This window comes from Balaenoptera ricei, chromosome 12 (genome assembly GCF_028023285.1).
Source record: "Balaenoptera ricei isolate mBalRic1 chromosome 12, mBalRic1.hap2, whole genome shotgun sequence".
Taxonomy (NCBI): Eukaryota; Metazoa; Chordata; class Mammalia; order Artiodactyla; family Balaenopteridae; genus Balaenoptera; species Balaenoptera ricei.
Window position 1 is genome coordinate 15525605 of NC_082650.1, and position 27251 is coordinate 15552855.

At 41.5% G+C, this 27251-nt stretch overlaps 1 protein-coding gene across 11 annotated transcripts in view; it reads right to left on the minus strand.

Annotated features, from left to right (window-relative positions):
• MTHFD1L (methylenetetrahydrofolate dehydrogenase (NADP+ dependent) 1 like) overlaps nt 1-27251 on the minus strand; it is a 283519-nt gene that overhangs the window by 191022 nt on the left and 65246 nt on the right. For all 11 annotated transcript variants that reach the window (XR_009506127.1, XR_009506128.1, XR_009506129.1 and 8 more), the window contains exons 17-20: nt 19859-19935; nt 13554-13694; nt 11047-11115; nt 6406-6517 (exon numbers count right to left, since the gene is read on the minus strand). Coding sequence is in view for 8 of the 11 variants with exons in the window: in XM_059940989.1 (XP_059796972.1) it covers nt 6406-6517; nt 11047-11115; nt 13554-13694; nt 19859-19935 (399 nt within the window). In the remaining 3 variants the exon portion in view is untranslated. The remainder of the gene's footprint in view (nt 1-6405; nt 6518-11046; nt 11116-13553; nt 13695-19858; nt 19936-27251) is intronic.

Genomic DNA, 27251 nt, shown 5'->3' on the forward strand with positions numbered 1-27251 from the left:
AGAATGCATGCAGAAGACCTCCCTGACACATAAGCAGAGACTTGAGTGAGGCAAGGGAGCAAACCATGTGGTTATGAGAGAGCTTTGAGAGTGAGAACAGCACGTGCAAAGGCCCTGATGTGGAAGGCGGCGGGGAGCACCCATGCCAGATGCTCAGCAAACTGGGGGAAAGGCAGGGCAGGAGATGACATCAGAGGGGCAGATGGTGGAAGAGATTATGTTTGGGTTTATTCTGAAAGATACAGAACTGGATGGTCTTGGCAGAGTCAGGATGGAGTGTGACTTAGGCTTCAACAGGACCCCTCTGGTGGCACTGTGGAAACAGACTCTGTGGTCAGGGAGCGGTGAGGGGTGGCTGTCACAAACCCCAGGAGAGAGAGGGTGGTGACCTGAACCAGGTGGGGCAGCCATGTGCCAGGCGTGGTTGGGTCACATCCATTCTGAGGGACTGGGTTTGGGGTGTGAATAAAAAAGAGGAAGGAAGAATGATTTCAAGGCCTTTGACAAAAGCATCCAGAAGAATGAAACTGTCATCAACTGAGATGGGGAAACAGGATTGGGACCTATGGAAAGAGAATCAAAAATATGGCTTAGAAATTTTTAAGTGTGAGGAGGCATCTGGTATATGGTGGTCAAGGAAAGGTCCTGGCTACGTGTGGGGATGGTCAGTCAGGTTCTAGGGTGAAAGTACAGGGCAGCAAGAGAAAGGATCTGAGGATGAGCCCAGGCACCGGGACGGTGCTTCAGCAAAGGAGACTACAGAGGAAGGAGTAGCTGGAGGAGGGCGAGAGGCTTTAACAAGGGAAAATTCTTGTTTTATGTTATTCACATGTAGGATGTTACCAGCATATTTAATCCTTTCCTAGGGCAAAACTCTTGCACAAGTGCACCAGGAGATAAGAGCAAGAATGTCTGCTCATCACAACATTTACTGTTTATAATAACACAGCAACTGGAAACAACCTAAATATCTGTTGACAAGAGAACAGAGAAGTGGTGGTATATTCATCGTTGCTAGATGCAACTGGTTAGAGAAGATACAACACCACATTACTTTTGTAAATTCTAAAATCTTTTTCCTGTTATTTCAGTAGTGAGCAAGTAAGACTTTAAAATTTAAAGAGGGAAATGTACTGGATATCATGCACCTGTGAGTTTGCTGGGTTCCAAGGCATTCTGCTTTCTCCCTGGTAACTACACAGCATTTCCAGAAGGATTCCAGAAGGATCCCCATATTTCCAGAAGGATTCCCCTAACCCAAAGGAGTCATCAGATTCGCTCAGAATCTCAGATCCCTTCTATGGATAATGGTCCTAAACACCTTTGTCTGAGAAGGGAACAAGCAGTAGTGTTTTCCATTGTCAGAACACAGATATTCTTCACTTGAAAGAATGCATTAGTATTTGTGAAGGTTTATCTTAAAAGTAAAAGATCATTAGCATCTTAACATGGTAACAGCAGCTGGCGTCCACTGTTCTGTCTGGGCCAGAGTCACCAGGGTCTGTGCTTTTCCAGCATTACTGCACTAAGCCCTGAAAACAAGCCTTGAGTTAGGTAAGGAGAAACCAAGATTCGGGGAGGTTACTCGACCTACCTAAGGTCACAGTGGGCACACAGCAGAGAGCAATTCAAATCCAGGAGGCTGAAGCCTGTAATCTAATCCGTGGGGCTGCTCTCCATTACCTGGATTTTCAGTATTATAGCAGAAAATGACCAATAAACCATACTGGAATCAAAATGAATACCGCCCCCCCCAAATTAGTCTAACTTAATATTATTCTAAGTGAATTCCACTCAAGCATTGGAAGATCAGGTTGTAAAATTTGGTGACCTGTAATTAAGAGGTCCTACTCCTAAGTTTTAAAAAAGTTTATGAAAATCGTTGATACATACCAAAGAATATATGTAAGTTAGCAGCAATAACTAAAAACCTGAGCATCAACACCCCAAATCCAGGACGGTGGGCACATCTAGTGGGGAGGGCAGAGAAATGAGATTGGGGTGGGGGGCATGACTTCTAATAATTTCCCATCACACGTGGGATCTTCCCGGACCAGGGATTGAACGCGTGTCCCCCGCATTGGCAGGTGGATTCTTAACCACTGCGCCACCAGGTGAAGTCCCTTTTTAAAAAAAATCAATCTGTAGTCCATGGCGGTTTATCTATTCTGAAGGCTGGTCATTTGTCTGTTATCTTTGAAAATGTTTCCTCCCAATCTGTCCCATGCCTTTTTAATCTTGTACCTTTTATCATGAATAATTTATTTTTTAAATGTAATCCAAATTACCAATCTTTTTGAGTTTGAGCATTTTTGTATCTTAAGAGAGATAGTCTCCTATATACAACGACTTTTCTATGGACATAAATTCATACTCAGACTTCAGACAAACCCGCACTACTGCATTTAACTTCTGCAGAAGGATGTTAAAATGGGGGTCTTTGGCCTGACACCCCAAAACCATGTCAATTGCTCACATGCCAAAGGACGATGCTGGACCTAGCAGCACGTGCAAAGGAACTGTTTGAAAATACACTTTGCATCCCTTAGTCCAAGAGATACCTTTCAAAGAAAGGGGTTGACAAGGAATCCCGGGGAAGGATTTCTTCAAAGAAAGTTATGGATGTGCCAGTCCCACCCCACGCCTCCAGTGGGAAGGAGGCAGAGCTGCTGCCCCCTTTTCTGGAGCTAGTGAGTGAGGCTGTAGCAGAACAACCGCAAAGAATCAAGAGTGACACTGCCATCAGGGACACAGGGGTGGACTGGGGTATGAAAAACGTCCATGAGATGAAAAGAAACAGCCCATGACAGGGTTGTGTGAGAGACGTAACTGCGTTCCCACTGATGGTAGGTCAGAGGTCGAAGGGCTGCGGTACCCGGAGACCAGGTGTGGAAACAGCAGCAGGATTTTCTGAAAGGGAGATATACAGGCCAGAGGTCTTCTGCCAAGAGTGCGGAAGAGGCCAGACTGGTACCATCGAATGGCCAACCTTCAACCCTGGAGGGGCCAGAGCCGACCTAAGTGCAAGGTGAGGGGGGTCAGAGAAGCAGCCGCCTTCCCCTTCCCACTGCCGCCCAGAGGCAGACCCAGGAAGGCAGGGTGAAGCTTCAATTTGAATGAGATTTGGAGCTTTCATGAGACTGGACCCATATCCTTTTAACAAAATGCGACTATTTTTGTGACCAAAGTGACTAGAGGAGTGTTTTAAAAAATATTTTAAAGGAACCAGATATTAACTGGGAGCGAGAGCAATCTACCATAAGTTTATTCCAAGTGCAAGGAATGAACCAGCCCACAGAGCGGGCTTGACCAGGCAATGGGGAAAGAGCGTTCCTCCTTATTCCCACTGTTCAGGACACTGACTTTGCTCCCAGCATTTCATGCATCAATTTGCCACCTTCGTGAGAGTTTAACACCACAGGTCTTGAGTCTTGTGGTCTATACTGATCTAAGTCACTGGTGTTACACAGTTATACATAATGGACCATGATCTTTATATATTAAAAATAATATAAAAAGAGATATTTGTACACTCATATTCATAGCAGCATTATTCACAACAGCCAAAAGGTGGAAGAAACCCAAGTGTCCATGGACAGATGAATGGATAAACAAAATGTGTTACATACATACGATGGAGCATTGTTCAGCCTTAATTAATTAGTAAGGGAGTTCTGACAAATGCTACAACATGGGTGAACTTTGAGGACATTATGCTAAGTGAAATAAGCCAGTCACAAAAGGAAGAACACTGGTATGAATTATCTAGAATAGTGATGTTCAGAGACTGAAAGTAGAAGGGTGGTTTCAGGCACTGGAGAGGTGGGGAGTTGTTGTTCAACGGATACAGAGTTTTAGTTTTGCAAGATGAAGAGTCCTGGAGATGAATGATGGTGATGGTTGCACAACAATGTGAAAGCATTTCACTGAGTGGTACACTTAAAAATGGTTAAAGTGGGAACTCCGTGGTGGTCCAGTGGGTAAGACTCTATGCCCCCAACGCAGGGAGCCCCAGTTTGATCCCTGGTCAGGGAACTAGATCCCGCATGCATGCCACAACTAAGAGTTCACATGCTGCAACTATAAGATCCCACATGCCGCAACTGAAGATCCCGCATGCCACAACTAACACCCAGCGCAGCCAAAATAAATAAATAAATAAAAATTTAAAAATTGGTTAAAATGATAAATTTTATGTTCTAAGCATTTTGCCACAGTTGAAAATAAAAACTAAATAAAAAAGGAAATTTAACCTCCATTAGTCATGTATCACTAATGGAGTGAATAATGAGAAGTGGCTAAGAATTATCCTGTCTTACCATGTGTCAGGTGCCATGCCAGGACTTATACATGGTGTCATTTAATCCTCATTTCAAACCTATGAGGCAAGTCCTATTAAAATCCTTACTTTACAGATAAGGAAACTGAGGCACAGAAGGGTTACCTTGCCTAAAGTTACACAACTTGAAAGGAGTTGACAGAGATACTCTGATTCTAGAACTAGCCTTCTAAACCTCCAGCAGTGGACAGATTTCACTGTCACTGAACTATCTCCCATTTACAGCCTCTTAGATTAGAAGAGATCATAGAAATAATTCACATAATTATTGACATTTGCATAGTTCTCTAGGTTTAAAAGCACTTTCTCTTTTGATATTACTCATTAAAATACTGCAGCACAGGTATTCTCCTTTTATCAGAGAGGACACAGAGACTAGAGAAGTTAAGTAAATGGCTTCAAGTCATGTTACCAGGCAGGGTTCCGATTCCACAGCTTCTAACTCTGGGTCCATGGCTAACTATCCAGATCCAATTCCTTGTCTAGTCCAGCTTCTCATTTTTCAGATGAGACTGTCTACAAGGGACACACCCAAAGATGCTAATGGCTTGTCCAAGGTCACACAGAGAGCTAGTATGTTCTGTGTACATCACCAGCCTATGCCTTTAAAAATCCTTAGCCATGACAACACATATTCTATAAATATGTGTTGATAAAGGAAGGATTGGTACAGAGGCAGAGAGCTCTGTCAGCATAAGATAGAGTGCTTTCTTCTAGAAACTCTTTTATTTGTGGAGTTGATGCTTTAGAACCTACACTTCACGTAAGCATCCAACTTTTCAGTGCCTGCCCTTACTCAACCTCCTCCATTAGCTCCACAATTATGCTGTGATCAAATGAGCAAATCCACTTAGACGGCATGTCTAGCTACTCTCATAGCGGATTTGGTACCCAAGCATCAAAGTACACGAGAGCTGTATAATGCAGACCTTTGAGAAATGAACTATATAAATCCTCATTTGATCCTGACTGTATGTCTGTAAGGAATTCTTAAAACAGACTCAACCACCCTGAGTGATCTTTTTAATGGCCGAGTGTAAAAGTGCAGAGCTAAGATCTTCTGTCCAGCAGAATCTTTTCATGTAAAATAACTCACTTCTGAGATACAAGGCTAATGATCAGTGTGAAAAAAGCAATTGCTAGACTTGATTATAGACACTCACGCAGTGAATGTAAATTACTTGTTGGCATGTGAAAATCTGCCAGTGTAATGCCTCAGATGTCAAATTAAGGTGATATTCCATGAATCCTTGTTTATCTTTTTCTTTCTTACAACCTTAATATTGTGGGTGGGATTGGGGCTGGCACGGACTGAGCAAACTCTATGGCAGTGTCCCCCTCTTTATGGCTGGAATATCCAACAAAAGCCAGAGAGAAGCAGGTACCACAGAGAAGAGCTTCACAGCAGCGACACATCTGAGGCCCTACTAATAAAAATGTCCTAGTCTAATGGTTGGGAATCTCCCCTCCATTAGGCCACAAAACCACACTCGGATTCAACGAAGAGCAGACTGATTTCATTTCAAGTAATCAGTATTACTATTACTGCTAGTATTGGCTAACATTTAATGAGCATTTTCTCCTGTTAAATTACACACAGTATGCTCCAGCAGGCCTCTGCTTTGCTCACCGTGTAGCCACAGCTCTGAGTCGCATGCCTTGTATGTGTTAGGTTGTCAATAAATATTTGTTGAATGAATAAATAATCTCATTTGGTTTTCAAAATAACCCTATAAGGTTTGATACAATATTGTTATCACCATTTCTCAGCTGAGAAAGCTGAGGCTCAGAGGTCATTACACTGTACCCAAAGTCACGTCGTCAGCAAGTGTCAGAGCTTATATTCTAAACCACATGCACTTGACATCAAAATCTATGGTTCAACCACAATGTCATGTCACTAGTACAGCCCAGACCTTAGGGTTTTTCCAGTACTGAGGCCATCTCTGAAAGGTGGGCTTACAAGAATATATTTCAAGTCAGAATGGATCTCACTCTGTTCCAGCCATCACCTTTCAGATTTCTTCAATATTCTTCAAAAACTACATTTAAAAAAAGTGACTTACCTACATATCCTTCTTCACCAACCAGTTTCAGGGCAATTTTATCAGCCAACACTGAAGAGTTGCCGTGGGCAATGTTGGCAAAGGGGCCAGCATGCACAAATACAGGCGTCCCCTGTGGAAGCGGAAGAGCAAATTTTAAAAAGCTATGACAATCAGTTATTTCCTACTATAATTTTGATAAGCCACTGTTTTAGCTGTCTCAGTGACCATGAAATAAACCTTATTTCATATTAGCTGCATTATATTGTTACAAAGAATGGAATTAAACCTTGATGGTCTAAGAGGCTTGTTTAAATTGTTTACCCCATTAAGAAATTAACCAATTCAAGAAAAATCCAATCATAAAATCAACACAGTAAATGAATCGTGGGAATCATGGCAGGGCAAGTACATTTTATTATAAGCCATTTTTATATTTACAATAATAATCTTATTCTGATTTTTAAAAACTTTGTCTTTCTCATTGTTTCTCTTACCTGTTAATTTTTTAAGTTAAGTTACCTGGTAATTATTAAAACAAAAGAAAAAAATTCATCCATACTAAAATGTTAGTTACTAAAAAGGCAAAAAAAAAAATAAGGGAATTCTCAAAAACTTTAGATTTTAATTATGTAAACAAAATCTGTCATATAGTCATTCTTACTTTCATTTCTACACTTCTCTTTTGTCAAAGAGAAGAGACTGTAGCCCTCTCTAAAGAAATCACCCACATGCATTAAATTGTTCAGGCTGCATTCAGAGTCAGCCAGGGCCACTGAGGTCTGTGTGTGTGAAGCCTTGGCTCCACCTGTGAAAATACAGGCTGCCCTTTCACTGACATGGGGAAGGCAGGGAGTGATGCCGGGGATGGGGCCTGGGAGCCATGGAAAGTTCCCATGAACCAGGATGGGCTGTGGGCGAACGTGTTTCAAAGCTGAGAGAGGTGAACAAAAGCAGGAAGAAAGGCAGTGAAAGAAAAATCATCACTGAGAATGAAAAAGAATTTATCAAAGCCACTCAGTTTTCTGTTTACTTTTCCCCCCAAAGTCCTCAGGAGGGACAGTCACAGAGTACAGACACGGCCATACAAATGTCTGTGGAAATAATACACTGGGATACGTGTTTATGGAAATGCATACATGCATGTTTACTGTCTAGATCTCCACCTGTCTATCCATCTATAGTTTCTCACTTCTATGCAGATAAGCCTTTTAAGTGCTTTGACAGAAACACTGTTTAAAAGGTATTAATGCCTCCATCACCTCCTAGCCTTGCCAGTCCTAGGACGTGGCCGCCTGTGGAAAGCTAGCGGAGCCGATGAGAAACGTTTAAAGAGACAAGGTCACAGGCTCCACCCCTGGGGGGGGGGGCGGCTGGCTTCACTCTCCTATGCCCTGCAACCCTCATCCTGGCCATCTGTCTGAGAAGCACCGGGCACCAGTCTCCAGGGCGACAGGTGACAGGGTACGGCTGGATCAGCATAAACACATTGCTATTCCTGGGATAACCATTCTGGGGACTAGATGGGCAGCATTTAATTTTAATTTAAAATGAAATTAAATGCCACACAGCACATTAATCACGAAAGCAGTATTAGAGCCCTGGGTTTTGAACTCCCAGTATGTGGTTTAAATAGAAAAATTCTTAGACCATCACTGTTGGACAGTCAAACACAGACACAAATACTCACACACTCAACTGATATTTATACTTATATGATGCAGTATACTGAGCTAATACTTTGTTTAAGAAATTCTATCACTAACCCAAAGACATAAAAATATCTATCCTGAGTTCAATATTTTATTTTATATGCAGAACACTTAGGAAAGTAATAACAGGAACTATCTTGGTTTCTATGATGACAAAGCTGTGAATATTCTCCATAATGGACTTTTTAAACATTTCATAAGATTAAAACTTCAGTTGCTCTTTGCTGACCAGAGATCTAAAACAGCATTATCCAAAGAACTTTCTGCAGTGCTCTAAATATTCTGTATCTGTACTCTCCAATACAATAGCCACCATCCACATGTGGCTATGGAGCACTTAAAATGTGGCTGGTGAAAATAAATAAATAAATAGAAATAGAACTAGTATGACTGCAGAACTGAATTTTAAACTTTATTTAATTTAAACTAATTTAGATTGAAATAACCACAAGTGGCCAGTAGCTCCCATATTGGACAAAAGACCACAGCAAGTAGGTGTTTTCCTCAACACTGCACACAGTTAACCCATGGTAAAATGTTAAGATCTCTTATTCTCCCTCTTCCACAGGGAAGTTCTCAAGCTTATATGTATATAAAAATCACCCAGGGTATCCAAGCCTTACCTGCCAGACATTCTAGAGTTCACTTTGTCTGGGGGAGAGCTTGGCATCAGCATCTTTAAATCTTTCCATGAGATTCTAATGTGCAGCCAGGGTTGGGAACTACTGGTCTCCTGGCACCTTGCAGCAATGGGACCCTTGATAACCTTCTCTGGGACTAACAATCAAGTGTGTTCAAACATGAGCACTAAAGCAGAATCTGTACATTAACCAGTGATTTTTAGATCATTTGTTGATTTAGGTTCCTACTGCCACTGATTAGCCAGGTTAATGTGGAATGAATATTTAGGACCCAGGTAGCAGAGTTCATACATGCAGATATTTTAACTGAATGCTGTGTTCATTTTTCAAACAATGCCCATTGCCTGTGACATCAAAATGACGTCACAAATGTGAGCACTATAAGAGCTGCTTAGGGGGAGTCCAACCCAGTAATTCATTCAACTAACAAGAAACTAGCCTTTTAGAGTGGGATATGTATGAAAGGTGGGAGTAATTTTTAATCTAAGAAAGACAATTATTATTATTATTTTTTATTTAGCTTTTAAATAAAGGAATCAGCAAGATAATACAAGAAGAGGAAAATGATTATGTAGTTTATACCAAAATAATTTTTCTAAATTTGAGACAAAATTAGTTTATGCCCTTATGGGGGATAGAACCATAACCTTTAAAGTGATCTCTTCTTGACATTTGTATCTCTACAGGACAGAAATCCTCAAGTTAACCTACAGTCATAAAGTTCTTAGATAAGCCTGTGACACTACTCTAGAATGACATTGTGAGGATATGCAAGTTTCTTTTTGGTATTTCCAAGTTTGGGGTAATTTTTCTAAATAGTTATAATAAGACTAAACCCAAAGTATTATTTATCTTAGAAAAAGATTAAACAGGAATATGATTCTAGTATATAAGTATCTATTTTCTGCCTAAACTTATAATAAGTACTAAGTTCATCCATAATTATGTTTTGTTTTTTTTTCACACACACATACACTGTATTTTATTTTTACAAGAGATAAATAGACTGACACCAAGCATTGTAAATGGATGACCACAACAAAAGCAACAATGATTGTAATTACCAAATTATTTAAAACAGTAAGTTGATCATCCCTAATGATGGTGATAATGTGTTCATTTTTGAGGGGGAAGTGTTATGATGAAGCAGTATCATGTCTCTTTATATATTTTTTCTCATTCATTTAGTTATTTATTTAACATGTATATATTTTTAGGAGCAATGGAGTAAAAACAATAAATATCCATTTAATTCTTCAGCAAGTGTTTACTGAGCACTTAATATGTGTGAGGAACTTTCTAGGAGCTGGCGATATGATGGTGAACAAGATGGAAAAAGTCCTGCTCTCATCCTGGTGGGAGGAGAAATACAGTAAACAAACAAAGAAATAGGGGCTCTCAGATAATATTTTGTGCCATGTAGAAAATGACAAGAAGGTGGGTTTTGGGCTTGAACCACTGACCAGGTTTGGGGGATGGAACGAGTTGGGAGGAGGTAGGAGGTGGATAGGAATCAAAGATGCTTTTTTTATGCATAACTTTGAAATGCCTTTTACCCACCCTAGCAGCTCTTGGTAACCATACCTACAAGTCTGAAATGCTGAGGTCAGGAGATTCAGAACCAGAGTTCAAGGGTTATCACACGGCTGATACTGGAGGAAAGCGCAGCTGGAGAAGTGAGAAGAAGGCAGTGAAAGAGACGGAGGAGAGGCCACTGAGAAGGTCCAGGAAAGCAAGGCGTCAAAAGCAAGAGAGCAAGCGCTCCAGAAGGAAAAGCATTGGCTGTGTCAGCCTCCACTGAGCAAGCCATATACAAAAAATGACCTTCTTAAAAAAGTGGAGCACAGCACACTTTCCTGGAAAACATTACTCAGCATTACTCATGTTTGTGTGTGTGTGTGTGTGTGTGTGTGTGTGTGTGTTTAATTTCATTGAATACTCTGCGTTTTGCTTGGAGAAAAAAAAGACAACAAACCTAAACTCCCCAAATTTAAGGATTATGAGAAGCTGAGTCAAAAAAAAAAAAAAGCAACATAGAAAACATCATGTAAACGTGATAAACATGGCTACACAAGTTACTGAGATATCAGACACTGAGTTTCTAAGTTTCTCCTCTGGTCAATTAGTACTTCATTAGCCAAGATATGAATCATATCAAAGAACTCTGAACTTTTGGGGGGATGACCAAACAGTTACTCTGATGCTCCTCATGGGCTCACATTGGCTGGAAATGCTCACGTGTGGGAACGCACAAGCAATCTAATTAATGCAACTCTGTCGACAATGTCTATGAAAAGAAAATCACTTACTTCTAGGGTCTGCATCAGATTTGGTTTTATCGCGTCTTTCATCAGAACAGTCAAAGCACCTGTCACTCCCTAAAGGAAAGGAAGAAAAAAGCCCACTTATTCAGATTATTGACAAAAAATCGTTCGCACAAGGGTCTCTCGGCCTTTTCTCACCATCCTACCTCCTACGTGGGCATCCCCACCGGCCGCCGTCACCTCTGAGCTACAGGTGACACAGCGCTCTTGCCTCTGTCCATCTCTCCTCCACCTGAATGGATGCCAACCCTTCTAAGATGTGATGGGGAAGTAGTAGTCATTGCATTTTTTTAAAAAACCTCCTGTGATGGAAATAAGAGGCTTGCCATACTTTTCAATTTGCAATTATGCACATCATTTTTCATTACCAGAGATTACACTGTTGACCCAAGAAATCAGATGAAGAACAAAAACAAGGCTTGTTACACAGAGGGAACGAAGAAAGGGAAAGGGACGTGTCTAAAGGCACCCATTCTGGCTTCCCACCCTCTCTCGACCTCTCAACCCACAGATAACAGAAGGCACTCAGAACACTGTTGCATTGGAAAGGCTTCTCCTTTTCTGTCTCTCGTGCTATGTCTGCCTAGAATGGAGCTGATGCCACTTGTACACAGATTGTGACTGCTTCCTTCCAATCCTATAATGCTTGAGCTGGGCTCTCTCGAAGCTCCCTATCCCATTCCTGGAAAAGAAGAGGTAGAGGAAGAGACACAGCAGGGATGAAGTCTGAGAGCTACTGGGGAAACTATTTGTGCCAAAGAAGGCCACAAGGGGAAGCTTTTTTTAAAAAACTCCCTTCCACCTTTTCTAAAGACACTGGGCAAGTACCTTTCAACAGATTAGTCAGTTATTGGAAGGCCATAGTACGAGCAAATGCATGTGAACGTGGCCCTGAAAAAATAAATACGGCATGCAACAGATCCTAACAGATCAGGTGGTAGAATCTAGAGACTCTTCAGCTCTCCAAGGTGCATTCGTTCATTACTTTCTCCTTCTACCTCTATCACCAACAATGTTAAGTGTTTCTTGTATATGATCAGTTTCTATTTTTGTATTTTTATAATATTTAATCATTGAAGATTTCTTTAAAAATTGAATTTACTTTCTACTTTATTGCAGAAAATAAACCTTGCAAGAACTGTAACCTTCCTATTATAAATATATGAAGAAATCAGGTACCTTCTGCAAACAAGAAACACAAAAGAAAACTAAAAAGAGTTAACTCTGGGTTTTTTTGGTCCAGATCCAAGAGTTTTATTACAAACCAAAAGAGTAAGTTTAGGGAAATATTTGTGGATAAAGTTTCAAACTACTCCTGGCACATATTTATTGATACCTAAGATTAAGAAGATACAGATAAATATTTATACAGAAACTATTATACGCAAGTTTAGAGAGAAATGTTGAGATGTCGATAATTTTTAAAAAGCAGTACTTTTACAGCAACCTGGGTTTGAGTTTTCTCTTTAAGCCTTATACTAAGCATTCCATGGGCTGCTGATATAAATATATCTATTTAATCTACTTGACAAGACTCGAGTCATTCAGATTCATCTCTTCAAAAGAGCCAAAAGTTAACAAAGACATTTTGGCAAAGGTTTAAAATTATATCCCAAGGCCCTGGAATTAATAAAATATTAATTTGCCTGTCTTCTTTTCACAACTGTTTTTCAATCATCAGTTTGCATTTAAGATTCCATTATGGTACGTGACTCGCTATGTGGGAAAGTAAGCTTAAATTTAGAGTAATGGCTGCCTACGTTGTACTAAGTACTATGTGCTTATAAACACGTACAAGCAAATGAAATAGCTACACCATTGATGGGGATTAACAGTAAAGTTGGTTATTAAAAAAAGGAAAAAAGATTAGCATGCCAAATCACAAAAAGCACTAAGAAAGGTGGTGGTGTGCCAGGGTACCATGAAAGCTTTGTTAAGAAGCATCATTCCACGCAACAGAAAGCTACATGAGTAAGAATGATTAAGGGGGAGCTCTGCTTTTATAATGTGAAACCCAAGTCGAAGGCACAAAATTAAACAAGCCAGGGCGCCCAGGGAGCAGGCTGGAGCCAAAAATGTGCCATTTTTAACTTAACCTTCCCTTTCATGAAGGTGGAGTCACTTCTTATTCCTTGGAAAGGTGATTTGCCCTCAACTTAAAGCCAGCATAGATCACACTTTTTTAAAAAAGCCACAGGCTGCAGGATGACCGCACCCCAGGCAGAGCAGAGATCAGGACTGGAAAGGATCGTGAAAAGCTCATGAGATAGATTTCATATGCTTTGGTTGCAGTCAGGTACAAGCATGTTATAAACGCCTGTGAGAACGCGATGAAGCTGTAAGACAAACGGGATCGTGAGTAGGAAAATGTGCGCAGAAACTCTCTGAATTCCCACTGTTACCCAGTGATGTAAGAGGAAGAAAACCTTCCTTCTCCTGATCACAAAAGAACAGGGGCAGCGAGCTCTCTGGAGCTTCTGAGATGGACGTACCAAATCACCTGTCGTCACGGGCTGCCCGTTGCTGTCACTGGCCACCACCATTCTGTCCAGTCGCTCCTTCATGTCCGCGAGGCTGTCAGTCAGAGCCAGCACTGCCATGACCTCACTGGCCACGGCGATGTCAAACTGCGCCTGAAAAGGCAAAGCCAAGGTACTGGTCAGCTGCAGCTCCACCTGGATGGCCATTTCCATGGGGATCTGTACTGCAGCAATTCCTGCAGGCCCGGGGTTTAACCCTCGATGGGCCGTTCTCAGAGGCACAAGTTGCCAGCACATGCCCGGTCCTGGGATCAGTGCTCCCTAGGGAGGCCACCCCTTCCTCCATTTGCTGTGCTGAGCACGGTCTGGCTGGGCCCCCCGTTACAGCAGCTCACGGCGCTATGAGATTTGCTTCTGTAGCACGTTTCAGCCTTGTCATTATTAACGTGATGATCTGATGGACGCACGGCTCCACCAGTGGACTGTAAGTGCCGTGAAGGCAGGGACCCTTTGGGGAGGGATTGCTCCTGCGTCCCCAGCTTGGAGGCCTGAGTGTGAAATGCAGGAGGCATTCAATGCATACCGGCAAAATAAAGCAAGAGTCTGCTGCCTACCCCTGCTGTTGTTTATGTGTGTCAAGGGGGATGCATGTGTCTGCCCAGCAAAGAGGCGAGGAGCAGATCGTGAAAAAAGCGGGTTCTGAGGCCAGTTTCCCAGACTTCGAGCTCAGCACAGCGGTGAGGAGACCCTCGACTGCTGTTATCCCCCCGGTCATAAGGTGACGTGGAATCAATTCTGAGCTGTCCACGGAGGCTTGGCCACATCAGATCATGAATTGTCCAGCCATGAATGCTGGAGAGCGGCTACTTCCTAAGAAATGTTCCTGGCCTTCCTATTCCCGCTCCTGGCTCTGATTCCAAGCTGGACACAACCCGACAGGAACCAAAAGAGACACAACGACCGCGCGTGGCCTCCCCCTCTGCATTCAGCCACTGGACAAAACCACTCCATGACACTCCTTCCCAAGGGGCATGTGAGCCAGACAAGTTCAGTCTTACATAGAAAATGGCTGTGCCCTGGAGGGATCACCTCAGGAGATATTTTATTGTCCATTTCCGGCACCCACAAGAAAGGAAGTGAAGGAAAGAAGGAGCTTTCTGGCTACTTCCTGGTTGAGATTTCAGTAGTCATTGATTTAGTGAAAACACATTACCTGAAAGGCAAATGCACCTATACTCAACTATTACATTCTCAATATAACCCATTCCAAACCTAAGTGGTTTTTCATTGTATGAAATTTAGGGCTTTCTACACCACCGTTCCATTAAAAACAGTACCTATGAAAAATAACTAAAAATGATGAGACTTTCTGTGCAAAACCTGAGGCTAGAAATATTCTTAAAATATTAACTGTGTAAGTGATAAGTGGAATGTATAACACCCATAAGTTCTTCATTTGTAATCGTTACAATTTCAAAATTTTGCATCTCTAGCAACATCAGAATGAAACTAGGATCAATATATAGTTACTCATTTTATGCCTGAATGGTAGAGCTAATAGAGGGCTGCTCACTTTTGTTTTGCAAATAAAATACTTCTAAATCACATAAAGGTGTAGATGAGATTATTCTTATTGTTTATCACAGATTTAGACAAAAGACAAAAAGCCATGTTGACAAGGATGCGAATCCCCTTTGGCTCTGCAATTATGGATCTGTTTATCATGTGTATGTTACAGCTTATTTATGATAGCCCAACACTGCAAACACCCTAAGTGTCCATTAACAGCGAAATGGTTGTGTCTATTATGGTACATCTACAAGATGTGGCATTATATAGGCATTAAAAAAATGATGATATAGGGAATTCCCTGGCGGTACAGTGATTTGGACTCCGCACTTTCACTGCCAAAGGCCCGGGTTCGATTCCTGGTTGGGGAACTAAGATCCCACAAGCCGTGTGGTCCCACAAGCCAAAAAAGATGATATAGATCTACATTTACTGACATAAAAAGATGTCCTCAATAGTTTTAAGGTGAAAAAAAGCAGTTAAACCTCTTAGATATAATCCCTTTTTACTTAACAATATGTATGCATAAAGCAATATAGAACATAACCTTGGACAAGTCACTTAACACAATATGGCAACTTTTCTCATTTGCAAACCAGATTTACAAACTAAATGTGCTCACGTATGTAATGGGCCTACCAATACAAGGCACAAAATAGGCATTCAGATCACAGCAATTGTTAATCCTGCATCTCTCTAGTGCCAAGATAGAGTACAAAAATACGCAGAGAAAATGTGAAAGAACTTCCTTACTATTCCTCTTCTGAAATCAGAAGTCACTGATTTCAGAAGGTGAACAGCTTTCCAGCTTCCATTTTATGTGTTTTTACACATATAAAGACGTATGCTGGCTTTTTCTTAACATAAACTGGATTACACTATATTCATTTTAGTCCAACTTCTTTCAACGTGTGTTTTTTTTCTTTTCCAAGATTTTATTTTATTTTATTATTTTTTTGAATTTTATTTTATTTATTTTTTATACAGCAGGTTCTTACTATCTATTTTATACATATCAGTGTATACATGTCAATCCCAATCTCCCAGTTCATCCCATCACCCCCACCACCACCACCACTTTCCCCCCTTGGTGTCCATACGTTTGTATGTACAAACTTTCAATTTCACAATCTGTATGAGAGCTCTATGTCACTCCCCCGATATATACTTTATCATTTTCAACGGCTACCTGTTTCTGTTGTGCAAAAGGATATACCAAATATATGTAATCACCGCTAACGATGAACACTGGATTGCTTCCAATGTTCACCATTACAAAAAATGCTGCAATTAGTATCCTATATATAGATTTTTTTTGTACCTGAGTAAATATCCTCCCCCCTTTTTTTTTAAATTTTTTTTTAAATTATTTATTTATTTATTTATTTTTGGCTGTGTTGGGTCTTCGTTTCTGTGCGAGGGCTTCCCCTAGTTGTGGCAAGTGGGAGCCACTCTTCATCGCGGTGCGCAGGCCTCTCACTATCGTGGCCTCTCTTGTTGCGGAGCACAGGCTCCAGGCGCGCAGGCTCAGTAATTGTGGCTCACGGGCCCAGTTGCTCCACGGCATGTGGGATCTTCCCAGACCAGGGCTCGAACCCGTGTCCCCTGCATTGGCAGGAGGATTCTCAACCACTGCGCCACCAGGGAAGCCCTCCCCCGCTTTTTAAAAAAAATCTGTAGTCCTGAAGTTAGAATTGTTCTGACATTTCAAATTTTAAATACTAACAAACTATCATCCAAAAGGCTTTACAATTTATATTCTCACCAATACTGTAAAAAAGTCTCTATTTCTTTGCATCCTCACTAACGTTTAATATTAATTTATTTATGTTTTAACGAGCTCATAGATAAGTCTTATTATCTTCTACTTATCCTATTCATTTCTTTAGTATAGATTTATTAAACACCTACTACTCCTATGTAACAAAGTCCTATGCACTGAGAATACAGCAATGAACAAAACATACCAAAACCCCTGCCCTTATGAAACTCACATCTCAGTGAGGGGAAGCAGAAAATAAATAAGTAAGGATAGCAGGGAAAGAAAGAGGGAGCTTGGGGACAGGCAGGGGCAGTTTTAAAGAAGGTGACCAGTGAAGGCCTTGCTGAGAGCAGGATTAGAGTATTAATTTATGGAAATTCTTTTTATGTTTGGCACTTTAACCCATTGTTATATTTATACTGCAAATAACCTCTCCTAGACTGTTACTGGTCTTTTACTGATTTTGTAAATCATTTTTCCATATGGAAGATTTTAATTTTTATTTATGTCAAAATTATCTATTCGTTAGAGTTTCTGCTTTTTATGTCAGTGCCAATTCTACTAGGCCAAACTACTGTGTTTGACTTATTCCAGCTTATTTTGTATTTTCTGTTCCAAATTTTTCTTTCTTTCTACTCAAGGATTCTAGATTGAAAATCCTGTTCCTTCAGAACTCCAAATCAGTGTTCCCAGTGTCACCTCGCATTCAGTGCTGTCAATGAGAAGTCTGATGACAATCTGAATCTTACTCCTTTGTGACTCATCAAGACTTTTTTCCTCTCTGGCAGCTCTTCGGAATTTTTTTTTTTTTTTACCCTTAGCATTGTGAAATTTCAACATTATGTGTCTGGGTGTAAGTCTACTTCATTTATGCTGCTCAGCACTTGTTAAGTCTTTTAATATGAAAATTCTAAATTTTGCTTAAAGTCAATAAATCCCCTTTTTATTATTTCCTCGAATACATTCTTCCCTACATTCTCTGGTACTTTCACCGGTAACTTGAGATGAGTATTAGAACTTCTCGGTATGTCTCGTATGTCTCTTGATTTTTCCTTTATATTTTCTATGGTTTTCCTTTTGGTAGTATGTTCTGAGAGAGTTTCTTGGATTGAACTTTCCTCTCTCATTCAGTTAACCCTATTCTTATTCAATCCACTAACTGGATTTTTATTTTGACACTACACTTTTATTTCCAAGATTTTAACCCATTTTTTTCCCCACAACAGCTAATTCTCAATCCTTGTAGGACAGCTCCCTTAAGCCTCTGAGAATACTGATGGTAATCTCTTCAAAGTCCCCCCTATCTGATCTGCAATCTTGTCTAGGGCATCTAAGCTTCTCTTTGCTGTGTCTGGTGTCCATGTTCATGATATGGGTTTTCCTTTAATATGGACGATTCCTGGCTTTGATGCTCTCTTTTCCTTGTCTGGGGACCTGATTTCTGATAACCTCACCCTGTCTCTAGACATTCAAGACAGTAGGAAATAGGACATGTGGCTCCTTGGCTTCCCGTCCTGCAGTCTCTCACAGGATTCGTCCTGAGGTTGCCCACTGTGCAAATGACAAAAGGCTGCCCTTTCCTAAGTGTCACAATATACTGCTTTTCCTTGCACTGCCAGCCGGGAAGCACGGTACACAAGCAAATCTGTGACGTTGATGTAAGCCGCCCCCCACGGCTGGGCCCTGAGGCTGAGACCAACGTATCCACTGGCTGTGTCTCAACACAGGTGTCCCAGGAAGGTGCCTGTGCACCAGTTTTTTGGGAGCTGTCCCCATCCCTCTCCTGTATCTGAGAAGTAGGGTGTCTAATGCCTTTGAATTTAGCGACCCCCTCCAGTACTTCCACCATATTTTGGTCTGTGCTTTTCTCCACCAATCCATCTTCCTATCTTTCAGAAGCTTTCCCAAAGAGTATGGCCATCACTCTGGTTTTCTAGCAAGGATATTGACTATTTGAAATCTGTTTGTGTGTGCAAGTTCCAGGATTTGGAGGAGGGATGGAGTAGGGGCTTAGCCTGTCTTCTTGATTCAATCCTCATATTCACTTTTTAAAATTTAATTTAATTTTTTTAAGTTGAAGTATAGTTGATTTACAATGTTGTGTTAATTTCTGCTGTACAGCAAAGTGATTCAGTTTTATACACACACACACACACACACACACACACATTCTTTTTTATATTCTTTTCCATTATGGTTTCTCACAGGGTATTGAATAATAGTTCCCTGTGCTATAGGGTAGGACCTTGTTGTTCAGATTCACTTTTTAATTCAAATATTTCAAAAGATCCAAAAGTCTATTTGGTATGAGGACTGAATACTATAGTAAAAGTGATTCTTTTTAGGTTAATAAAAACTTAACAATGTAAAGGCCATAAATCTAAAAGTGTCTTAAGCTATAAAGTTTACTACAAAAAATAATAATTTAGAGGCCTGCTGGGCTTGGCTGAAAAATCATAGAATGAATTTATATTCACTAAGCACCATCACCCCACACTGGAGACCTATTAAAATGAAGGTGGACATCATAATTTATCTTCTACATTTGCTGGATGTGGCTAATAAGACATTATCCTTAACAACTTCTCAGGCTATTAAGCCAAATAACTGGGTGTTTGCTCTTTGGTTTATGAAACGTGAGTAATGTGTCTGAGATTTTCATTTTTCAGTTGTTATGCAGATATAGTACTAACTGGGTGGGTTGGCAATAAAACATGTTAGAATGTATATTCAAGGGACACCCTGAATGGCTCTTACCAGAAACACAACTAAAATCACACAGAAAAAGGATGGCAAAATAATACTGGGGACTTTCTGTCTCCTGATGATTTCCCAGTCCTGCTGAGGGACTGCAAGAAACACCTTGACTCATCAGGGGCCCACTGGTTACGGCGGGTGGAAGGACAGGAGGAGAAATGTGGGGAACCAGCTTCTGGGCTGGTTTAAGTGCGACAGCAGAGCCCTCCCTGAAGAAAACACCACCTACCTGCCGGGAATAGCCCTTCTCTGTGCTTCCCTGCCCGATGGTTATTTTTCGTAGGAATCGGTCATTTGTATCCATGACTGGAAGAGAAGAGAACAGAGCATCAACAAGCAGGGACTGGCCGCCCAGTGTGTGTCTGGCATTGTTCTGGGTGCTGCAGAGGCAGCAGAGAGCAAGAGATCAGGTCTGGCTTCCCTGAGCTGATGACCCCGTGGGAGGGGCACAGACAGGGGTCAAATAAACTAGGGATCACCCAGCTAGCGCTAAGTGCCTTCAGGAGACCAAGGCGGGGATATGACGGCATGTGTCGGGAAGGCGTTTGGGGTGGGGTGCCGTCTTGAACGGGCAGTAAGGAAAAGCATTTCTGAAGGAGTGTCCTTTTTACACTGAAACCTGAGGCACCAGAAGAAGCCAATTAAGCCTCTCTGAAGGTTAAACATTGAACGAACACATGACCCACCACTTCCAGGTATATATCCAATAGAACTGGAAGCAGCTATTGCACACCCATGATCATAGCAGCGTTATTCACAACAGCCAAGAGGTGGAAACAGCGAAGTGTCCACTGACAAATGAATAGACAAACAAAATGTGGTACAGACATACAATGGAATGTTATACAGCCATAAAATGAGTGAACGTTTGATATATTATGATACAACATGGACGGACGTTGAAAACATTATGCATAATGAAATAAACCAGATACGGTATGATTCCACTTGTATGGGGTTCTTAGAATAGGCAAATTTATAGAGACAGAGAGTAGAATGGTGATTACCAGGGGCTGAGGGGAGGTGAGGACTTATGATTTAGGGAGTGTTGAGTTTTTGTTGAGGATGATGAAAAGGTTTGGGGTGTAGTTAGTGGTGATGGTGTAACCATCCCAAGCCTTGGCCTATATGCCATTCGTGGCATATATTTAATGCCATGAATTGCACACTTATGAATGATTAAGATGATATGCTATGTATATTTTACCATAAAAAAAACCCCAAATAAATAAAGTAGTATATGTGGGGGGAGAAGTCAATGATGATTCGAGTAAGTATCAATTCTCTTTACTCTTTTCACTGGCCTGTATGAATTGCACTGATTTACATTTTGTTTGTGAAAACCGAATCTACAATGCCAGAAAGTAAAGCCAGAAGGACACAGACTTCACTAATAATTTATACCGCATCAAATAGCAAGCTGTCCACCCTGACAACTTAGATCCAATTTACTAAATGTTTAATATGGCTCTGACAAAAATGGTGGCGGGAATTGTGTATTTGGGGATTACAAGCATCTGTAGGATGAAATTGTGACTGTTTTCTTCCACACACGAAGCACGAACAGACCTGCCAACCTTGCCTGCCTCTGTTGTTCCCTGACTCGCTGCCGGCCTCTTTCTCTACGTACAATACTCCCCTCTCGGGACTTCCCTGATGGCGCAGTGGTTAAGAATCCGCCTGCCAATGTAGGGGACAGGGGTTTGATCCCTGGTCTGGGAAGATCCCACATGCCGCGGAGCAGCTAAGCCTGGGGGCCGACACAACTACTGAGCCCACATGCCACAACTACTGAAGCCCATGCGCCTAGAGCCCATGCTCTGCAACAAGAGAAGCCACCGCAATGAGAAGCCTGCGCACCGCAATGAAGAGCAGCCCCTGCTTGCCGCAACTAGAGAAAGCCCGTGCGCAGCAACGAAGACCCGACGCAGCCAAAAAAACCCCCAAAAAACAAAAACAAACAAACCCTCTCCTTTCTCTCACACATACATATATACATTCACATTACCGCACACCCATACGGGCACCCAGGCAACCCTCCTCAAGCACACAGAAACCTCTCTATGACTTTAAGGCATAAGCAGAGGGCATACAGAGAAAGGAATGCCTCTCACTATTACCACTAGCTAGTACTTTATTCCCAAGACCAATGGTGCAGAATCATATAAAGTAAAAATATTTCCTACTCTCATGTGTAGTATACACAATCTTAATGTGATCTTTTTATTGGAATTTCAGCTGGTTTTTATTTAGCAAAGAAAACACAAACAAGAACCGCCCCCCCCCAAAAAAACTTAGTAAGATCAACTATAATCAGTGGCATCAGAAGGCCACCTGTGCGTTTATTAGCACAGCCCTGGTAGAACAGGGCATCTCACCAGGCTTTTGATGTCCATGGAAAGACATGTGTGAAATGACAGTGATACATAAGAGAAATGTGAAGATTAAATTCTGTTACACAAGAAAGATGGATAACAGAAAGTAACGCTAAGTTAGTGATACGGAATTCCTGCCCTCTAAGTGATAGAGCTAAAGATGGAATGAGAAACATACTTATTCATTTCAGGGCTATTTACTGAGGGCCAACTTTGTGGCAGGTCCTGTGCAAGCTGTACAGGGATACAAAGACGGACAAGGCATCATTCTCTGATGGAAGGCACTCACTGGCAAGGGGAGAGATGGAGAGTGCAGGTAGGTGTGCAGAGGGGGCAGCACCAGCTCAGCGACTGGGAATTACAGGGTAGGACATCGAGGCTAGGCCCACTACTTTGGCTTTGGCAGAAGAACTGTACCGATTCCCTGCAAGGCTGTAGGCGAGTGCTGGGAACTAGTAACTGGATGTCAGTTCCCTGGAGACTGAGGCTTCTTGGTCTTCGGTCTAATGGCCTGTGAGGCCCCAGGGGTTCTGATACTCAGAAAAGCAGGGTTCACTTCCTTCGAGGAACAATAAAATGACTTGATGTCCACTGTTTCTTTTGCTTATACTATGTGTTTCTGGAATACTCTAGCGGCTCCCAGTTCCACCCTGTTAACAGGCACTTATGAGGCCTTCAAGCTAGTGACAGGAAGCATAGGAGAAAACAACCACGAGTTAAATTTCTTACAAAGGATAAAAGGGAAGAGGCGAGCATTAAATATGCGACATCTATGGTCTCAGAAGAGTTTTTTAGACCCATGTGGTCACTGAGTGTCCCCTCTCTAGTTATCAAATTATAAAAGCATCTAATCTCACCCAAAGGCTATACTCTTTCTAGCTCTGAGCCAATATTGTCTTTAAAAAAAAGAACAACAAAAAAATCTTACTATTAAATGACCTCAATCTATTTGATGGAGAGTCCTATTTCTTATATTAATTCATGGGAATAAGAGCCAAACTAGCTATCAAATGTCATTCCAAACTCCTCTGACCTAGGTGGCTTGTCTACAGCAATAACTAGCACTTTAGTGCCCTAAACAATAATACAATTCTAGTATTTATCTGGAGTAATTTTTTAACATTATCACTCACATTAAAAGTGATTTGCAACCACGGTATGCGTCAGTCTTTTCATGCTTCTTGGGGAAAAAGCAATCTGCAAGGTGGCCCTGGATACATATGAGGGATTGTGTAACCTTTCTTTTTCCAAGGCCCACTGGATGAATCGTGGCCCTATTTCTGGTGGCTGCCTCAGCTGGAGCCACAATGCAGATGTGGAAGAACGCCCCTTGTGTAAAAATTTCTTTTTTAGCATATCCCCAAGCTAGGTTTAAAATACACTGATTTCCAGGGCTTCCCTGGTGGTGCAGTGGTTAAGAATCTGCCTGCCAATGCAGGGGACATGGATTCGAGCCCTGGTCCGGGAAGATCGCACATGCCGCAGAGCAACTAAGCCTGTGCGCCACAACCACTGAGCCTGTGCTCTAGAGCCTGCGAGCCACAACTACTGAAGCCCGTGCCACAACTACTGAAGCCCGTGCGCCTAGAGCCCATGCTCCGCAACAAGAGAAGCCACCACAATGAGAAGCCGACACACCACAATGAAGAGTAGCCCCTGCTCGCTGCAACTAGAGAAAGCCCGCACGCAGCAACGAAGACCCAATGCAGACAAAAATAAATAAATTAAATAAATAAATTAAAAAAAAATACACCGATTTCCACCTGCATTAATTTTTTGTTCACAAAAATGTTTTAAGAGTAACACAACCTCACAAATGCCTTGAAAAAGCTGACTATGCATTTCAGATATAATGGTATAGTAATAATTAATCCTAGTTATAAAAAAAGTTAGGACTTCCCTGGTGGCACAGTGGTTAAGAATCCGCCTGACAATGCAGGGGACACCAGTTCGAGCCCTAGTCAGGGAAGATCCCACATGCCGCGGAGCAACTAAGTCCGTGCGCCGCAACTACTAAGCCTGTGGTCTAGAGCCCACGAGCCACAACTACTGAGCCAGCATGCCTAGAGCCCGTGCTCCACAACAAGAGAAGCCACCACAACTAGAAGCCCGTGCACCGCAACAAACGGTAGCCCCTGCTCGCCGCAACTAGAGAAAGCCCCTGCACAGCAATGAAGACCCAATGCGGCCAAAAAAAAAAAAGGTAGTAGACTTCCCAATAAAATGCTGAATATATTCATATCGGTAATTAAAAATAATCTTGTTCTTTTCAATAATAGAGGCGTGCTTAAGTAAGCTGTGGTTCATCCATCCACAAAAGACTTTTCTGGAATCATTTAAAATGACCATTACCACAAATCACTAACAAATCACTAACAAATCACATAACAAAACATGCTTATTATGATATAAATGAAACTCGTAGGATATAAAATCTACACCACTAATTATAATTCAAGTTATACACAAAACATAGATACACAAAAAAAATTTGAGTGGTAGTTTTATTAGTACAGTAAGATGTTTCTGATTCTTCTTAGATATTTCCAAAATCTGTATAATGTTACCACTTTTACAATTAAAAAAAAAAAATCTTCAAAAGTTTGTAAAGAGATTTTACTCTCCTTTAGGAGTTTGAGAGACACACATACACAGAAAAACTACTTCACACAACTAATACCAGAGTGGCGTCTGTGATCATCTGGGTGGCACTTCAGGGTTTGCAAAGTAGTCTCATGTCGCAGTAGAGCCGCACAAGGGAAAGCCTGCTATTACGACTCCATTTAAAGATGAGGAAAGTAAGTCATTTGTCCACAGCTGCATGGCTCGTAAATGGCACAGCCACGATTGGTCCCCTGGTCTTTGCTTCCCCACCTCACTAAATTCTTAGTGAACAGGTTGAATGGATTCCCAGGAGGGAAGTTTCGTGGATCGAGGGGGCCTGAGGTGTGTCTGGGAAGGCAGACATGGAGATGGGGTGGAGCAGGGGCGGGCAGAGGGACAAAGCAGACGGGAAGCAAAGGTATGTGGGGCTTTATGGTGGTGGTCCTGAAGGCCATGCTATGTGATGGCAATTTTACCATACCGGCTGGAGGCTTCTGAGCGAGGAGGTGACAAGACATCTCTCTCTACACTATGAACCTACAGAATTGGGGGTTGGAAATGGAAGCAAGAAAATGTGTTGAAAGGTAACTTCAGTGTAGAGAATGGACTTGAGGACACGGGGAGGGGAAAGGGTAAGCTGGGATGAAGTGAGAGAGTGGCATGGACACATATACACTACCAAACGTAAAATAGATAGCTAGTGGGGAGCAGCTGCATAGCAGAGGGAGATCAGCTCAGTGCTCTGTGTCCATCTAGAGGGGTGGGATAGGTAGGGTGGCAGGGAGACGCCAGAGGGAGGAGATATGAGGATATATGTATATGTATAGCTGATTCACTTTGTTATACAGCAGAAACTAACACACCACTGTAAAGCTATTATACTCCAATAAAGATGTTAAAAAAAAAAAGGTAACTGTAATAAATCAAGCATATAATAAAAATGTTCTGGAAGTGTGTAGAAATGGGGAAAGGTGGCGGGAGGGGAGGTCTGAGAAGAACAACACAGGAAGGATCAGGAATACACACCATCAATTAGGAACCAAGATGGCAGAGTAGAAGGACGTGCTCTCACTCCCTCTTGCGAGAACACCAGAATCACAACTAGCTGCTGGACAATCATGGACAGGAGGACACTGGAACTCACCAAAAAAGATACCCCACATCCAAAGACAAAGGAGAAGCCACAATGAGATGGTAGGAGGGACGCAATCACAGTAAAATCAAATCCCATAACTGCTGGGTGGGTGACTCACAGACTGGAGAACACTTATACCACAGAAGTCCACCCACTGGAGTGAAGGTTCTGAGCCCCACGTCATGTTCCCAACCTGGGGGTCTGGCAAAGGGAGGAGGAATTCCTAGAGAATCAGATTTTGAAGGCTAGTGGGATTTGATTGCAGAACTTTGACAGGACTGGGGGAAACAGAGACTCCACTCTTGGAGGGCACACACAAAGTACTGTGCGCATTGGGACCCAGGGGAAGGAGCAGTGACCCCAGGGGAGACTGAACCAGACCTTCTCTAAGTGGGAAACAGAAGAGAAGAAAAGGACCTACAAAAACAAACCTAAAACAATTAAGAAAATGGTCATAGGAACATACATATCGATAATTACCTTAAACGTGAATGGATTAAATGCTCCAACCAAAAGACATAGACTGGCTGAATGGATACAAAAACAAGACCCATATATATGCTGTCTACAAGAGACCCACTTCAGACCTAGGGACACATACAGACTGAAAGTGAGGGGATGGAAAAAGATATTCCATGCAAATGGAAATCAAAAGAAAGCTGCAGTAGCAATACTCATATCAGATAAAATAGACTTTAAAATAAAGAATGTTACAAGAGACAAGGAAGGACACTACATAATGATCAAGGGATCAATCCAAGAAGAAGGTATAACAATTATAGATATATATGCACCCAACATAGGAGCACCTCAATACATAAGGCAACTGCTAACAGCTATAAAAGAGGAAATCGACAGTAACACAATAGTGGGGGACTTTAACACCTCACTTACACCAATGGACAGATCATCCAAAATGAAAATAAATAAGGAAACAGAAGCTTTAAATGACACAATAGACCAGATAGATTTAATTGATATTTATAGGACATTCCATCCAAAAACAGCAGATTACACTTTCTTCTCAAGTGCGCACGGAACATTCTCCAGGATAGATCACATCTTGGGTCACAAATCAAGCCTCAGTAAATTTAAGAAAACTGAAATCATATCCAGCATCTTTTCTGACCACAACGCTATGAGATTAGAAATGAATTACAGGGGAAAAAACGTAAAAAACACAAACACATGGAGGCTAAACAATACGTTCATAAATAACCAAGAGATCACTGAAGAAGTCAAAGAGGAAATCAAAAAATACCTAGAGACAAATGACATTGAAAACACGACAATCCAAAACCTATGGGATGCAGCAAAAGCAGTTCTAAGCAGGAAGTTTATAGCTATACAAGCCTACCTCAAGAAACAAGAAAAGTCTCAAATAAATAATCTAATCTTACACCTAAAGGAACTAGAGAAAGAAGAACAAACAAAACCCAAAGTTAGCAGAAGGAAAGAAATCATAAAGATCAGAGCAGAAAAAAATGAAATAGAAACAAAGAAAACAA